The 19,548-nt window shown below is 35.8% G+C and overlaps 1 protein-coding gene across 1 annotated transcript in view; it reads left to right on the top strand.

The window, feature by feature from the left end:
• Positions 1–19,188, top strand: part of LOC149798085 (gamma-aminobutyric acid receptor subunit alpha-6-like) — a 90,960-nt gene extending 71,772 nt beyond the window's left edge. The window contains exons 3-8 of the mRNA XM_089960836.1: positions 321–388; positions 5,180–5,403; positions 9,406–9,488; positions 15,945–16,088; positions 17,824–17,973; positions 18,890–19,188. Of these exons, the coding sequence (XP_089816962.1) occupies positions 321–388; positions 5,180–5,403; positions 9,406–9,488; positions 15,945–16,088; positions 17,824–17,973; positions 18,890–19,188 (968 nt within the window). The remainder of the gene's footprint in view (positions 1–320; positions 389–5,179; positions 5,404–9,405; positions 9,489–15,944; positions 16,089–17,823; positions 17,974–18,889) is intronic.
• Positions 19,189–19,548: the final 360 nt, after the last annotated feature.

Genomic DNA, 19,548 nt, shown 5'->3' with positions numbered 1-19,548 from the left:
AACATTCTTTACAATCTGACGATATAAAAGTTTCTGAAGAACATAATAAAATTGTTTTACTATTAAATAAAAGCCTAGAACCATTAAGATCAGACGATTAAACTCGCTTTGAAAGATAAATATACCAAAGTACAAATATGTTTGCATTATAGTGGTAAAACATGACTGAACGGATGCAACGTCAAGCGTCAACTACTTAAATGTCATCTTAAATGTCATCTTGCCCAGTCGGCTGTGAACGATTACCTGGTTGCCTAAAAATGTCATACTTCACGCAGTCGGATCACTCAACTTAACCGTATATCAACTTTCATTGGCAGGTGCCCCGTTGTTGATCGAAGCCGACATGCTGATTCGAAGTTTTGGCCCTATTTCTGATACAAACATGGTATGACAATTTTTGGACTTTATTTGTCATAGAATATAAGGAGGGATGTTTTTATCAAAAGTATATTGTGTTTTTCTTTTTGAGTGCACTTTTGACGTTTGACCTCACTTATTGCAAAACCTACCTTGAACTTACTTCAAAATGATAATTTCTTCAAACTATTGTGTTCTTACTTTGTACCATTAAACAAGATGGCCGCTATCGCTTAATCGGCTTGATACAGCTGTTCCGTTTTTTTTTTAGTGCCGTTTTCATGATATTTGTGCTTGTTGCCTGTCTTCATCTACGTTATTGTGTACATTATGTATTGGCTGTTCAATTCCTATGTGTTTCTTCATCTCCTTGTTTTGGAAATGAGAACAATTAGACTTTTTCTCAGCTGTCTTGCTCCGCTGCTTTTGAACAAACCGTCATCACGTGATACTCACCAGTCAACCCGTTTATGCTATGATGGACCCTCATTAATTGCTTTAAATGATCACTCCTTGGCTCTCCACACTACATTGTGTTGCAGACAAAACGAACTGGGACTACATTCATCATTACCTAAATGTAAACAGAAGCGAAAAAAGAAACGTTGTTTCAAAGCTGGCCGTCGTAGAACAGGAAGAAGAATTCCAGTTATCTCCCTTATTTCGGCTCAACAATTTTAAAACAATTCGACAGTTAATTTAGATAACCTAATTCAAATCCCTATTAAATCGTCAACTTTTGTGTCAACTATCCAAGAGTTACCTCTGCGTATTGCATTATTCAACGCCCAGTCAGTATGACCACCGGAAAAGCGCACAGAAATAGTTAATTTTATCAACGACCAGAATAGTGACGTCTTTTTCCTGACATGGCTAAAAACGTCAGGCGATGAGCCCAAGTGTGCAGATCTCACACACACTGGTTACTCCATCAAGTCGTTCCCCCGTAACTCTCGCGGAGGTGAAATTGCTGTCATCACAAAGAACTCCATGATCAAACGTCTTAACCACACCACAACATTCAATTTCGACCACATATCGTTTGAACTAGTGCAAACCACACTCACATTGGAACGAAGGTCAGTCCATTTTTGTTTGCCTATACCGCCCTCCTGCTAGTAGAAAAAACGAGCTGGCTGAATCTCTCTTTTTGGAACAGTTTCCAAATCTCCTGGAGTATGGAAATTCGATAGGTGGCATTCTTGGAGCTTTCAACTTTCACTTTGACTGTCCCGGAAACCCAATCAAAACTCATAGATTCCATTAATGTTTTCAGCCTCAGTCAGTTAACCAACCCACCCATTAGCATTGTCACATTTTAGACTGGATTCTTCATAGACCGGATGATAATATTCTACGGTCCTTCCTGGTATCCCATGGCCTTGCATCAGATTACCTCTGCATTATATGACATCTTGACATATTAGTCCCTAACCCTCCGCCTTTATCTGCTACTAAGAGAAACCTCCGTACGATAAATAGAACCAAACTAATGCACGACATCCAAGCAAACCCAACAACTTGCTTACCTCCTACCGCAGAACAACTCTATAACTTCCTGCGTTCATTGCTCGACAAACCTGCCCCAGCTACCAAGTGCAGCGTATCAATTCAAAAGCGTTCTCCATGGTATAGCAGTGTTAGGGACCAGTTTCGCACTGCTAAAAGAGACCGCCGTAAAGCTGCGAGGCTTTGGCTTTCCACCAGACTCACTATTCATAAGTAAATCTATGAAGCCGCTAAAAAGAATGTCACAAATATAGTCCAAGCAGCGAAATCAGCCCACTACACTACTAAGATCATGGAAAGGTCCAGCTGCAAAGAGTTCTTCGACATTACTAACAAGCTAATGTCAAGGAACAAATCTACACCACTTCCAACTAACTTTTCTCCAGTCGACCTTCCGGACATATTTGCAAATTTCTTCCGTGACAAAGTACAAACCATTAGAGATAAGCTTGACACCACAATTTCAACTGACTCGTCGTTACCATACAGTTGGGATACAGAATTTGAGCGGCAACCATTAGCAGCATTTGAACCTGTCTCTATGTATTTCGTACGTACAATCCTGATGAAGAGTGCACCAAAGTCATGTGAACTTGATCCAATTCCAACATCACTGCTGCTTGAGTGCTTAGATCCAGTATTGCCTTCACTAACTGATGTTATTAATACCTCTCTCTCGTCCGGGGAATTCCTATCATTTTTCAAAACTGCCATTGTAAAGCCTCTGCTGAAGAAACCAACACTAGACCATAACGATTTAAAGAACTACCGCCCAGGTTCTAATCTCCCATTCTTATCAAAAATCTTAGAAAAGGTTGTTCTATCCCAGCTTGTATCTCATCTGAGTTCAAACAGTCTTTTTAGCAATGTACAATCTGCATATCGCCCTTGCCACAGTACTGAAACTACTCTTCTAAAAGTAGTTAATGACATTCTCTCTGCTTTGGATAGCGGAAAGACTACAGTCCTCACACTCCTTGATTTGTCTGCAGCAGTTGACACAATAAACCATGATATATTACTTCACCGTATCCAGCATGTATTTGGCATTCATGATACAGCCTTACTGTGGTTCTAGTCCTACTTGGTCAACAGGACACAAATTGTATCTGCAAATGGAATACACTCCAGCCCAGTTGATCTATGTTGTGGTGTTCCACAGGGGTCTGTTCTTGGACCTGTTGTCTTCATTCTGTACACTCAGTCGCTCTCAAGTATTATAGATCATCATCCAGTGTCTCACCAATTGTACGCTGATGACACCCAAATATACAAATCTAGCCACCCAAATGAAGTTGATGCTACCATCCAAGATGTAGAGAGGTGCATTTCTGATGTGAAATCATGGATGACATGTAACAAGCTGTAGATGAATGATGATAAAACTGAGGCCATTCTGATCACAACACAAAGACTTTCTCACTCACATCCTTTACCTCAAACAATAAATATCAGCACCACCAACATTAAATTCACATAATCAGTACGAAACCTAGGTGTTACTCTGGACAGTACACTCACATTGCACCAACATGTCATGAACATATGCAAGGCTGCATATTTTGAGCTGAGACGCATCAGCTCAGTTCGCAAATACCTTTCAGTTGATGCCACTAAAACACTTGTGTGTTCATTAATACTTTCAAGACTGGACTATTGTAACTCAATTCTGACTGGTTCATCTCAATATCTGCTCCAGAAACTTCAAAATGTTCAAAACACAACTGCTAGGATCATACTTAGAGTACCACGATCAGAGCACACCTCCACGCTGCTCTGTACCCTACACTGGCTATCCATTCGATCCAGAATCAAACACAAAATTTGTTCTCTGTGTTACATTTCACTGTCGGACTCTAGTCCAACATACCTATCTGACCTCACCCATGTGTACACACCAGCAAGATACTTACGCTCCTCTTCTGACAACCGTATACTCAGTATCCCCACTATGAAAACAAAGTCATATAGACAGCGTTATTTTGCATACCAGTGCCGAGCAACGTGGAATGGATTGCCCACTGAAATTAGACACAAAGACACGGTGATCCCATTCAAGAGTGCTCTCAAAACTCACTTATTTCGACTGCAAGAACAAACTTAAAGACGTAATAATGTTTCCTACCTTAAATGTTCTCAGCATTTTTGTTATGTTTTCTAATTTCATGGTGTTTGTTTTTGGAATCATATCATTATATGTCTTTTTTTCTTACAGGTGTTGTCTAATGTTGTAAAACGCTTAGAGCTTCTAAAGATTAGGCGCTATACAAAGCCCTCATTATTATTATTATTATTATTATTATTATTAAAACATGTAATTGTTAACGATTGCATATTATAATGCTAATCGGTTGTCATATTCATTATATATATATATATATATATATATATATATATATATATATATATATATATATATATATATATATATGTCTTTTCGGTTGTCATGTATATACTTCTAACCTGTTGCCATTTATATACATCTTATCATTTGCACGTGTACTTTATCTGTTGAGGGCTATGATCAATAAATTGAAATTAGTAATGGTGGATGGATACTGAAAAATACGTACAATTTCCTTTACAAAATCCAAATTAAATATATTTTTCTTTTTGCACGCTTATAACTGATCGAAATTTGAAGATGATTGCTAAGAATTAACTTAAAAAGCGATGTATCGATAGGGTTCATCAGCGATTACTTGGAATTTTTATTTGCAGGACAGTTCAGTTTGACGTATCTACTAACTAAGGGTTTCTGGCGCGCGCTAATAATAGTGCTAGAGGTTCACGAAAACTTTAAACATAAAATGTTAGTTTGGGGAAACGGAAAAATCTGCCGTTCAGAGATACTACCAGTATTTGTTTTTAGAAAGAGAACGTAGTCTTTTAATAGTTAGGGAGATCTGTACGTTAGACATGACGTTTTGATGAGGGTCGTTTAAAGCTCATCGTTTGATTAAAATGTCTCAAGATAGAAATCCATCTTCAGAAAACTAATTGTTCGGTTTGAAAAGATTTTAGTGTACCGAGGATCATTACTTCGACCTAAAATTGATTTATGATCACGCGTCATGTCACATGCTAAGAATCGTCATATGATGCTTCAAAAGGTCAGTGGTTAGGCAATTAATGAATAGAAATAAGTGACGATCAGAGCTTTACTGCTTTGCAAAGTGTTCTTTCGGTCTTACTTTATATATATATATATATATATATATATATATATATATATATATATATATATATATATATATATATATATATATATACACTTTTTAATGTATCAACGTTGATTTTTGTTTTACAGGAGTACTCTTTCCAGTGTTATTTCCGTCAGAGATGGTATGATGAGCGTCTTAAATTCAAGATTCGTGACATAGATGAGATAACACTCAACAATCTCTTCCTGTACCACATTTGGAAACCAAACACATACTTTATCAACGGTCGAAAATCGTACCAGCACAACATCACGGTACCCAATCTATTCGTGAGAATACGCGAAGATGGACGTGTTTACCTCTCAAGAAGGTACAGTCCCGTAATTCGGAGGGATCAGTTGTTGTGTCTGTAAACAAAACGTTTGAAGATATTTCTGAAAGAACATTTTACCTGGATTTCAAACGTAAACATCATGCTATTTTCTGTCTAACAAATTACATGATCCAGAACAACACAAGTCTCAAAAAATGAGGGTATGGGTAGTTTTTAGCGGCCTACCTGGATACTTTATGAAATGAGGGTAGGGTTAGTTTTTAGTGGCCTACGTTGATGCTTTATGAAATGAGGGTATGGGTACCTTTTAGCTGTCTACCTTGATACTTTATGAATAGAGAGTAGGGGTAGTTTTTAGCAGCCTACCTTGATGCTTTATGAATAGAGGGTAGGGGTATTTTTTAGCTGTCTACCTCGATACTTTATGAAACGAAGGTAGGGGTAGTTTTTAGCGGCCTACCTTGATACTTTATGAAATGAAGGTAGGGGTAGTTTTTAGCGGTCTACCTTGATACTTTATGAAATGAGGGTAGGGGAAGTTTTTAACAGCCTACCTTGATACTTTATGAAACGAGGATAGAGGTACATTTTAGCAGCCTACCTTGATACTTTATGAAATGAGAGTAGGGGTAGTTTTTAGCAGCCTACCTTGATATTTTTTTTAATGAGGGTTGGGGTAGTTTTTAGCGGCTTACCTTTATATTTTATGAAATGAGGGCAGGAGTAGCTTTTAGCAGCCTACCTTTATACTTTATGAGATGAGGGTAGGGGTAGTATTTAGCAGCTAACTTTTATACCTTATGAAACACTAGTCACTGTGTATACACTTGGCTTAGGTAGGGGAGAGCCTGGTGACAGAACCAATACTGAGAAAGCAGCAAAGCTAGAGTTCAGATATACGCCATAACCAGGACCGCTCGTTTGACTCAGGATCTTGACAATCCTTCATCGGATTTCATGCAGGAACTAAAAAAGTAAAGAGTAAAGGACTTTCTCAACAAACATGACAACCGTTCATCTGTATTAATACAGGAACTGAAAAAAGCAAAGAGTTCAGGAATTTCTCTATAAATACGCAAAATTCTGTCAAAACACTATGACAGGTGCACAAGGAAAGACGGAAGATTAATGGACGAATGACAGCCATCTAATGCAGTTGCATCTTCTTTTCAGTCGTGCATGTCGCGCATATGATCTCATCTGGTTAATGTATTGCACTAGCAAGATTTATAATTTGTTTATTTAATTGTTTGTGTTTTTGAAGAGAGGACATCGTGTAATATGCATACTCATTTTGATGAGAGGACATCGTTTAATATACATAACGTATCTTGACGAGAGGAAATCGTGTAATATGCATACGTATCTTGACGAGAGGACATCGTGTAATATACATAACGTATCTTGACTAAGGGACATCGTGTAATATACATACGTATCTTGACGAGAGGAAATCGTGTAATATGCATACACATCTTGACGAGAGGACATCGTGTAATATGCATACGCATCTTGACGAGAGGACATCGTGTAATATACATACGTATCTTGACGAGAGGACATCGTGCAATATGTATACGCATCTTGACGAGAGGAAATCGTGTAATATGCATACGCATCTTGACGAGAAGACATCGTGTAATATGCATACGTATCTTGACGAGAGGACATCGTGTAATATGCATACGTATCTTGACGAGAGGACGTCGTGTAATATGCATACGCATCTTGACGAGAAGAAATCGTGTAATATACATACGTATCTTGACGAGAGGACATCATGTAATATAATTACGTATCAAGACTAGAGGACATCGCGTAATATACGTCCGTATCTTGACTAGAGGACATCGTTTAATATACATACGTATCTTGACTAGAGAACATCGTGTAATATAAATACGTATCTTGACAAGAGAACATGGTGTAATATACATAACGTATCTTGACTAAAGGACATTGTGTAATATACATAGGTATCTTGACGGGATGACATCGTGCAATATGCATACGCATCATGACGAGAGGACATCGTGTAATATACATACTCATCTTGACGAGAGGACATCGTGTAATATGCATACGCATGTTCCCTAGAGGACATCGTGCAATATACATAAGTATCTTGACTAGTGGACATCGTGTAATATAAATACGTATCTTGACAAAAGAACATCGAGTAATATACATAACGTATCTTGACTAAGGGACATCGTGTAATATACATACGTATCTTGACGAGAGGACATCGTGTAATATGCATACGCATCATGACGAGAGGAAATCGTGTAATATGCATACGTATCTTGACGAGAGGACATCGTGTAATATGCATACGCATCTTGACTAGAGGAAATCGTGTAATATGCATACGTATCTTGACGAGAGGACATCGTGTAATATACATACGTATCTTGACGAGAGGAAATCGTGTAATATGCATACGTATCTTGACGAGAGGACATCGTGTAATCTAGCCTTAATTAGGAAACAGAAGATAATAAAATAGCTGTATTCCAAATAAAACTCTAAAGTTGTGTGCCTAACCTTAATTATACAAAAGAGTTACTCAAACTAAAAGTCGAAAGTTGATGTATGAGAAAAGATATTTGAACTGTATTTATTCCTCTTTGTTGTCGTCGTTTTTCAGTGGAATTAGGTTAAACTTTGACTTCTTGTCCATTCTAACCTTCATCTGATTTTCAAAATTGTTTTTAAATACGTCAGGAGCTCATGAAATGACCAGTCATTCTACAGAAGAAGTTTTACAGTGTAGCATGGCTTTCAAACACTACCCCTATTCCCATTTTTCAGACTTGAGTTTTATGTTAAATCTGTTAAACAACACAATTTTTGAAACTCATTTAGACAGAAAATAGTAAGACTTTTATTTTCGTGATCTGTTTACAGTTTTGTTTCAGAAAACACCTTCAAATCGTTTGACTTTTGACACATTAAATCCCACCGGAGCTGTGAGAACAGAAATCTCTCTCTCTCTCTCTCTCTCTCTCTCTCACACACACACACACACACACACACACACACACACGGAATGCATAGACATGCATCTTGTAAAGACAGAAATGAAAATACTTCCAGGTAAAAATTCAGTCTGTTGCAAGAATTGAGAAAATCGGGATAGCCGTATTCAGATGGTAGGGCTTTATTGATTATATATTGTTATATATAGTGTTACACATGTATAACACTTTTTCCACGCTCCCTTTTTGCGACCTATGCCCAGAAGAATGGACCTTCTGGGTATATTCTTCAAGGTTGTGATCGTCCCGTGGACAAATATCGGTTGAATATGCGCATTAATCTGTTCATTTCCTATAAGTATATGGTTAAAAAAGTGGAGATCGTGATAATTTATAAACCAATGACCCAAGGGCAAAGTTTTTGTTGATAGGCTTGGACCATGGGGTCAGATTCGGTTGCATATTCTGCCCATTAAGTATATAATGGGGATATGACAAGGATCTCAATAATTCCCAAGTTATGACTCAAGGACTCATTTCCCGAGGTACAGGGATAAACCCAAGTGTCGATGTCCGTTAAATATATACACCAGTTGCTTATGTCCTGTAAGTGCAAATATAGTTTTGGGGTTGGAATGTCTATGTTATAGCCCAGGGTCATAATTCTTAACGACTTGGTCATTGATCACAACTGCAAGTTGTCAGGCATATCAAACATATAACTCTGGAGTTATTTGTAAAAACAAATACATGTCCTTTTTGTCCCACCCCCAGGGGTGTCATGAAAGTTCCAAAAGTGTTGGCACAATATGCATCCATATGATTATCGCTAACTTAAGTTTCATATGGCTAATTTAACGGTGTGGGAAGAGTTCAAGGACATTGCATGCGTGAAGATGGACTGTGTAACAATATTCGTGCTCTTCTTAAAACTGCGGGATACAAGAATGTGGCATATTTTAGTATAATGAATAAAGTTTAATTGACATTTACTGTAATCACTTCAGTTTTTATTAATTTATATGTTGGCACTAATTATCGAGATTTTGTTTGCCAGGGTGACTATCAGGGCTTCCTGTCCAATGAAACTCAGTATGTACCCAATGGACAAACCGATCTGCCCACTTACCATCGGAAGCTGTAAGTAGGAGACCAAACAAAGGGTAGTTAACTTGCCGACCTCAATTTCATCAGAATTTAGTATAGACTATAAATATTTCTCTCTCTCTCTCTCTCGCTCTCGCTCTCTCTCTCTCTCTTATATAATAATTTTAACTTTTAAATCCATTTAATTTTTTTTCTAACTAGTTTATATTTAGAAGCATTTAAACATTTCAGTTTTTTGTGGCATTTATCAAGATAATTTTTTTAGTTTCTATTGTACAACAGACTTGAAATTGTATGTTGTGATCAAAATGATCGTAGTAATTACCATATATAAACTATATGACTTTGTGCAGGAATCAAAACGTTAAAAATTCATAGACAATTTTCGCAATAATCACATAAAAATTTAAGGGATATCAGTAGTTAATTTTGATAAAATGGGGAAATTGTTCAATGGCCTCTAGAATATAGTCCTATCTCATTTATCCGACTCATATTTTTGCCACTAAATGTGTCCAATAAAGGAGAAGTTGAATAAAAGGCTTCAGTTTATGACAGACTTGTAAGAAATCATTCTCAGTTATAGCGATCTGTCAGATAAGCAGAACTCAGATAATGAGGTTTTACTGAATTGTGTCCATAACATGAGGTCAATCTATGGTTGCTGCTATTTATAGTCTGCCTCCATCTATCAAGTAATTTCAGTTCTACAAGATCTCAATGGAATAAGACCCTTCTAGGACTCACGGTACTAATTCAGTTCCCATACTAAAACCTATGCAAACACCATGATATTAAAAATTCAAAACTTTAAAAAAATTTAGTGTTCATGATCAAACCTATATTTATCAGTATAGATGAAACCTGGATGTCAGCTTCTGTGTAGAGGAAAGGATATAAGCCGCGGCATTTTCTGGACCTGCATGTGTTTGAAACATGTGCATTCAATTCCGCACCAAAGAGTCAGGTGCTAGTTTTAGCAATGAGTGTTCGAAACTCAAGACTGTTAAAGGACTGAAATTCCAACAATAAAACAATGTCTCTATTTTTTCCCACTTACAACTAGGACAAGTTCTAAAAAGATTCTTTTTCCCTAAAACATAACTTACATTATTAACCAATCCTGGTCAACCAAACCCATATATACTCTATTTTTTGTTCACCCATTTCCAGGCTGGTTCCCATTTTTCCATATCACTAGTATATTGTGTCCTCTACACATAAGCCTATCATCTTTTGTTAATGTAATTATTGCCATGTAAATATTATCATGCGTTCTTAGACAGGCGATCTTGAGAATATCATTTGAATCAGACTGAATGTGACGAACATTGCTCCTTCGTGACACTATGAATTTATAACTCTTCCATAGTGAAAAGCACTTAGAACTAATGTTTACCACGCATGCATATTAAATAAGGTAACTTTAAAGTTTGATAGATTTGATTCTGATAGGCATTTTTACCTTTATCTTCCATTTCATGTAACTATCAAGGCATTGTAACATCTCTGCCTTTTTTAATCTTTTTCTTTGACAATATGTTTACTTTTATTTGGAAGGGTATATTTTGCTATAGTTTTTCGTGTTAATATTTTATCTTACTGAAAGAACCTAACTTTTAGTTGGCACTAATAGCCTGTATTACTATAACGTGTCGTCAAGCTATGGTTCTAAATAAGTAAATATTTATCAGTTAATTAAACATGTCCGTGTAGTATCATGCTAATTCTGCTTCTTGTTTCACTCTCAGTTATATCTCTTGTTTCGATGTCAATTCCATCTCTTGTTCCACTGTCAATTCTTTCTCTTGTTCCACTGTCAATTCCACTTATTGTTTCACTATCAATCATATCTCTTGTTCCACTGTCAATTCCACTTATTGTTTAAATGTCAATTCCACTTCTTGTTCCACTGTCAATTCTATCTCGTGTTGCACTGTCAATTCTATCTCTAGTTCCACTGTCAGTTCTGATTCGTGTTCCATTGTCGGTTCTACTTCTTGTTTGACTGTCACTTCTATCTTGTTTGACTGTCAATTCTATCTCGTGTTGCACTGTCAATTCTATCTCTAGTTCCACTGTCAATTCTGATTCGTGTTCCATTGTCGGTTCTACTTCTTGTTTCACCGTCAATTCTATCGCTTGTTCCACTGTCAATTATGCTTCGTGTTCCACTGTCAATTCTCCCTCTTTTTCTACTGTGAAATCTACTGTTTGTTCCACTGTCAATTCTATCTCCTGTTCCTCTGTCAGCTCCACTGCAGGTTCCACTGTCAATTCTACTTCCAGTTCCACTATCAGTACTATTGCTTGTCCCACTGTAAATTATACTGCTTGGTAGTGGCGCCAATGGGGGGGGGGGGCTGTCATCATCAGAGGGGGTGACACCAAACTGACTGTCTATAAAAAAAATGAATTTTTTTGCAGAAAGTAGGTCAATGGGGGTAACACAATGAGTTACCGCACATGACTGTCTGTAAATGTTTGTAATTTTTGTAAAGGAATGGATCCATGGGGGTGACACCATGAGTTACCGCACATGACTGTCTATAACATTTTTGAATTTTTATGCAGGAAGGAGGTCCATGGGGTGACACCATGAGTTACCGCACCGGGTGACACCAACCCTAGTGTTGCCACTACTGCTTTTTCAACTTTCAGTTCTACTTCTTGTTCCACTGTCAATTCTACCTCTTGTTCCACTATCAGTTCTACCGCTTGTTCCACTGTATATTGTACTGCTTGCTCCGCTGTCAATGATCCACTATCGATTCCACTGATTTTTCCACTGTAAATTCTACTGCTTTCTCCACTGTAAATTCTACCTCTTATTCCACAGTCAATTCTACTGTTTGTTCCACAATCAATTCTACTGTTTGTTCCACAATCAATTCTACTGTTTGTTCCACTATCAATTCTACTGTTTGTTCCACAATCAATTCTACTGTTTGTTCCACAATCAATTCTACTGTTTGTTCCACAATCAATTCTACTGTTTGTTCCACAATCAATTCTACTGTTTGTTCCACTATCAATTCTACTGTTTGTTCCACAATCAATTCTACTGTTTGTTCTATTGTAAATTCTACCTCCTGTTCCATGCTCGGTTTTACCACTTGTTCCACTATCAATTCTACTGTTTGTTCCACAATCAATTCTACTGTTTGTTCCACAATCAATTCTACTGTTTGTTCCACTATCAATTCTACTGTTTGTTCCACTATCAATTCTACTGTTTGTTCCACAATCAATTCTACTGTTTGTTCCACAATCAATTCTACTGTTTGTTCCACAATCAATTCTACTGTTTGTTCCACTATCAATTCTACTGTTTGTTCCACTATCAATTCTACTGTTTGTTCCACAATCAATTCTACTGTTTGTTCCACTATCAATTCTACTGTTTGTTCCACTATCAATTCTACTGTTTGTTCCACAATCAATTCTACTGTTTGTTCCACAATCAATTCTACTGTTTGTTCCACTATCAATTCTAATGCTTGTTCTAATGTAAATTCTACCTCCTGTTCCATGCTCGGTTTTACCACTTGTTCCACTATCAATTCTACTTACTGTTCCACCATACATTCTATTGCTTGTTCCACTGTTAATTCTACCTCAGTCAGCATTAATGCGCTATGGTCTGTTAACAGCTCTAATTTAACAACTGATATCTTTACATTTACATTACATGCAATCCCTGAGCTCGATAACAATAAGCAGCTAGTTTGTCTTTTTCTTCAAAACTATATCATATTTTCAATGGATTTTCTTTTCACGACCAAAAGTCTCATATGTTCGAACCGTGAACTGGTGAACAAACTTTATCTTTGGTTGCATTGGATATTTCAAAACCATCCATGCCATAATACGGATAATTTTCTTTCTTTAAATATGTATGATGCATGTTTGAAAATTGTTAAATTTGTTAAAGTATTTTATCATTTATCCAACTTTTCTTATGAATGATTCATGAATCTAAAGCTATCTTCGAGGCTGATATGTCTTTTTAATCGTGATTTCTTATCCTTCTTTAATGACCCTATGGACTATAACATCCTCGCTGAAATAAATGTATTTCTTTACATTGAAATTGTTACGTCCTGATCTTGCTTTTATATTAACCAGTGTCTTGCTGACCAGTTGACTTTCATATCCGGACAAGTTATGAATGACAATGTAAAATGTTTGGGATATTTGTAATTCAAAGTAAGTTCGGTATGTGCTGGACCTTAATACGTATCTATTATAAGGCCATGGTCTATTCATTTCCTCAACTATCTCATTCTCTGGCATATTGCAAACATTTGCTGAACTAAGATGTTTTTCAGCTCCCTCTATGGACATATATGTTTGTGGCCCTAAATTCTCCATTTTGTCTGGGGGTTTTTATTTGTCAAATAGTTGGATACAGTCTGTTCCTCTGTTAACTATTGGTTGGTGCATTTTGGGTATTTATTTAACATACAAAGATAATACTGCTTGAATGTTTTCGGCTGTTTTGATGGTCCAGGATAATGAATTGAGTTGCGTATCAATTTTGCTTTCATAGGTTGAATGATACCTTCCAAGTCATGATAAATAACATATAGATAGTTTTTATTGGTGTTGATAATTCTATTTTGAATTCAAAATTAAGCTTTCTTCAGGTATATATCTATTGTATTATCTTCATTGTAATATATTTTTTTGTGTTCTTATAACTTGTCTGTTGTATGCAGAAAAAATTCAAGCATATATATATATATATATATATATATATATATATATATATATATATATATATATGCCTGTATATCTGTTTTACAGATTATTTTTTTATCGTTTTATCTATGTTGAATTTAACATTCGTCATAAATATTACAAATATTTTATTTCAACCTAGTGGCAGCCTTTAGTGTTATAGCCATTACGTCCCCGTATTAAACTATTATTTAATTCTCAGTAAGTCTTTGTCATTCTATTTCAGTTCTCGTGACCAGTTTCATCTTAGTTTATTCAATTATTTCTTAAACATTTACAGATATGTCATTTTGAAACGGTTTTTCAAATTGCTTTATGACTATTTTTACCGAACAATTGTCACACCCATATATATATATATATATATATATATATATATATATATATATATATATATATATATACACACACACAAATGGTATGTTCATGGTCTGTGAGGAGTATTTATTCTACAGCAGAAAATATATATTATCCGTATGTTTTACGTTATTGCAAGATTTGTTCGTTACCCGCACTCCAGATTCTTATATTCATGGATTTCCAATCTGTGTTTAATGCTAAATACTATAATCTGTCAAATAGGCATCTTGTACATACGATGTTGAACCTTTGCTACGTTAAATGTCGATAAAACGTCCAATGACATTATCTTTCACTCCGTTCGTTATCTTAAATGACCATGTCCTGTGGTAAACATGTACATAGTGAGCGTGTTCACATTCTTGCATCGATAATTTCATAAGTCAAATTGTTAAATCTAACTGAACATTTATAAAACGAAATAGTCAAAATCTTCTACTGCTGATCTACTTCAAAAATGGTTCAAAGTCACAGATGAACTCATAAACATCGTGACTGCTGCTACCGTAAGATCTGTACATATTTAAAAATTGACTAAATAAACATCTAAGTATTTTAGCTATGACTGTTTAGATGAGGCATGAACAACCTACGGCCCGCGGACCGCATTAGGCCATCGGCCTGGTTAGGCCATCGACCTGGTTTTATCCGGCAACTTTTGTATGATACGGATATATTTAAAAATCGCTTATTTGCAATTGGTCTTGAGAAAGTTGCACATGACTGTTTAAATTCTGTATATTCATGTCTGCCTTCGTTTTCTTTTTGTTGAAAGAGGCGCTAAAGGGAGCTTTTTTAAAAAAAAAAATCTCACGTCGTGCATTGATTTCTTCATTTTCATTTATTTTATTGGAAATATTTAATCGATTCATTTTTCATTTAAGTGCTTAAGAATTTTACGCCATAGTTTTGTGCGTGAACGAATTTATAATCTAATATATGGAAATTACAATAATGTTTGCCTCGGGATTTGAAAAGTTTTACGATGGTTTGTAGTAGTCATCCATATCATTCGGAAAATATGGCAAAGCTAGGGTCAGAACCCAAGCAAAGAGACTTTTAGAATTTGTTCCAAGTTGTATAATGGAGTATGCAGTATTAAACGTGTCTGTGTGTATATCCATCAGTATCAATGTATTTTTGTCCACCCTTTCTTTACGTCAATTTGTCTATCTTCCTTTATATCTTTCTTCTTCTTTCTTTCTCTATTTTTTTTTTTTTTTTTTTTTTTTTTTTTTTTTTTTGTTTTCTTTATTCTTTCTTGCACTGCAAGGTAATGTTACCTATTAGTTTGGTACTTATGTCCCGTAATCGTCTCCATACATTTCATAGGGTCAGAATGAATCGGTTCTGAATTATGAGTTCATTACAACATTTAACATTTAGGTGGATATACCACAAAAGATGTGATTTATGTCTGGAAATACGGCAACGACAAATCTGTGGACAGATATGATGACCTAAGCATGGCCCAGTTCGACCTTGTAGGGATACATTGCAGAAATGTCACAAAGAATACAACTATGGGAGGTAAAAATGTAATAATATTTCAAAGCTTATTATGTCATACCATAAAGTGTCATTCAAGTGATAATTTGTTCCGTTTCAGAATTCCTTTCACATTGTATTTATCAGTCAAGTAGTCCTCAGCCTTTCCATCCCACCCCCTCCCCGAGAAAAAAACAAAAACAAAAACACGTTTTTCGTCTCGCATGGGAAAGAAACGAGGTTGATCCAAATGGTTCTCATGTGTATCCCCTTCTTAGAAAAGTCTCCTTAAAATTGTATAAGCTTCAATGAATATAGTTATAATGTGATAAATAAAAATCATCTGGAGTGTGATATTCTTTTGAAAGTATCGCCTTATTTTCCATGTACCTTAAGTTTTTTCAAGTCAAACAGATTCACAAAGCACGTTATTTCACATTTCTTGCAACTATCATTAGGCAAGGGACGTTACTCCAATCGCATCAGCACTACATATTTGTGTTACAGTGCTTTACAATACCAGATCAAATTAGCAACCGACATACACGCTGGATAGACAGATTATTTTTAGACTGAGGAGTGCACAGCATGTCGAGCTACTTCATGTGTATTAATTACTTTTTTCTTATGTAGATTTGTTTGCTTTTTGTTGTTTTTCTGTGTTCTTTTTAATTTACATTTTTATTTAATCATAGAAGGTGCATTTGCGAAGCAAACGTAAACAAAGCCCAAATTTTTACTTAATCATTTATTCAATGAGTCTTTCAATCAATCAGCCAATCAATGAACCACCCGTGATTTTTGTTATGCAAAGTGTCCTAATGGTCCATTACGAGAAGTGATCAACTATAAAATAAAAGTTGTCAGAACTATTAATTTTGGAAGTTTCGTGACTAACCATGTAATTAATATATTTCAGAATGCCTCAATGTATTTATTGAATTAACTATAGCATATTTTTCATTTGACTGAAATATGATAACTAGATAGACTGACATTTTATATGAGCGCGGGCCACAAAAAAAACTACCCGTGGGTCTTTAGTTGAACTAGTATATATTATGTGTATTAGATGATAAAGTTATAATGGAGTAGGAGTATGCTCGTTGTTTGTACCGGTATCGCGTGTTTTTTAATAAGACGATTTCCAGCTCGCACATTAACAGGAATAAGTTTTCTCTTAATTTCAGCTCTTCGTCACTTTTCGACTTGATTTTTTCATCTTTTCATCGTCCTAGATTTTATGCTTTATTTCCTTTTCGTCTTATGTTGATGATTTTCCTCTAATTTATTCGTGCCTGTTTAAAGACGTGCGTCTCATTTTCACACACGCACAAATGCCCCACAGTGAATGGGTCACGTGATGACTGTTGTCTTCGCACAGGTGCATTTTGCAATGTATATTAAGGGAGAAAATCAGTTTGATATGCTCTACCATACTTTTGGATATTACATGGATTGTGCATGCGATTGAAATATAATTCATCAGCTAAAGTCCTAATAAACTGTCTTGAACGATGACTTTTGTGAAATGGTTGTTTTTCTCGAAAAGTACAATAAAATGCTTGTATATAAGAAATCCTATTTAGCTAATAGTTGTCAGATATTCAAAAAAAATTGTTTTCTTGACACTACAATAACCTTAGCTTCATTGACACCACACTATCATTAGTTTCATTGACGTTACAATAACATTAACTTCATTGACACTCAAACAAAATGTGACAGTAGCCAATGATCTAATTTTGTAGCTTGTGTATTTTCTGTATTTCAGAAGAGTATTCAATGTTGGAGGTGTTTATACATTTCGAGCGCCACCTAGGATACTTTCTACTGCAAACGTACCTCCCCTGCAGCCTGATTACTTGTCTCTCCTTCGTTTCGTTCTGGATCCATCGTGATGCAGCACCAGGAAGAGTGTTTCTAGGTAAGAAGGTCTCACACCACAATTTATTTTCTTCTGTTTTATGTATAAGCACTCAACAATATGACATAATTGTCATAACCGATAGACCTCTGTTGTCTTTTGCTGCACATCAGCCCATCTTAGTTCAATAATATCTGCAAGGTTTCGTCATAAGTTGACCGTCTCCAGTTTGTGTATTATTAATGTAAACAAACTGACGTGGAGGAAGTAACCACAAAGCGTCTGCATGACCCAGAAAGCAGGGAGATTTTACATCGTACTGTTTTTATTAAACAAGCAAATGCAACTTTTTATGCACTTTCTTAAAGTTTCAGATTTGTTCTTTTATGATTATTGCAATAAGTAACTTTACCACATAAGTCAGTGGCAATCAAACCATGCAAACAAGGCACTAGTTCTTCGGAATATATTCCTGATTGTTGTCAACCTCAAGCCGTTTGTGCAGGTACCGAATGTTTTCGCATATAAGTCAGGTTAATATGTAATCTGCATAGAGCCAAATCAGTCTTGCTAGAATGCCTCAGCAGATCTGGGTCTATGCAATTATTTTAGGAATAGTCAATAGATCAAACAACATAGACCCTGCCGATACATTGTACGACAAAATATCTGAATATACGTTGTTTTAGTTTCGACCTAACTCATAAACCCGTATATACAGCAAATGGTATTAGTGTCTCTTGTGTTTTTGATGTTGTGGAGGATAACCGATAAATGATATTTTTTTTTAAAATTAAGCAGGTATTTTTGACGGTTAAATTTGTTTTTGATGTTTAGGACCCAGAAATTCTTGTTGCACAGCACTAGAGGGACTTAGTGATTAAACCCGGTACTGCCAAGATGCAGAGTGTCGATTTCAGCTCTTTCCTTGAATATTTATTTATTTATCAAGTTGTTCCTTTATTATTATAAACAGGGGTGATGACAATTTTAGCAACGGCAGGAATAGGCATGAACGCCCGGGAAGGTTTTCCTCGAATTTCCTACGCTACAGGTTTGGACCTCTATTTGAATTTTTGTCTTGCCTTTGAAATGTTTGCCATGATAGAGTATGCTCTCGTCAACTACTTCACCAAGGCTTTACCAAAGGATACAAAAGAGGAAGAGGACGAGGAAGATCAGGTACCTCTCTATAAGCGCGCAGCAAAAGCTATCAATATAGTAAACGACGTAAATACTCTCAAACAATTAAGGTCCTTTGATGAACTGAAATAAACTACTTTTGTTTAACATGAAAACTATTGCTTTATTTCCATTAATTCTAGTCATTACAGTATGAAACAGTAGTAGTAGTAGTAGTAGTAGTAGTAGTAGCTGCTTGTTTTATTAATCTAATAAAATGAATAATGTGTACTTTGTTATTAGGTTGCATATATGCCTGACGTAACTAATGCATATCAATTTAAAAACACCGTTCACTATATACCTTAATATAGCACTGATGAACAAAACTTTTGTATCAAAATACGTCACACAGTATGTGAGTAGTAAATCTAGTTTTCTCAGTTCTTTTCATATGTGTGCTACTTCTTACAGGCGCTGTTATTACCGAAAAATCCAAGTATCCTTCCTCCC

The sequence above is a fragment of the Sinohyriopsis cumingii genome, chromosome 6 (genome assembly GCF_028554795.1).
Source record: "Sinohyriopsis cumingii isolate HCF-2022 chromosome 6, ASM2855479v2, whole genome shotgun sequence".
Taxonomy (NCBI): Eukaryota; Metazoa; Mollusca; class Bivalvia; order Unionida; family Unionidae; genus Sinohyriopsis; species Sinohyriopsis cumingii.
This window is presented reverse-complemented; position numbering and strand designations above follow the sequence as displayed.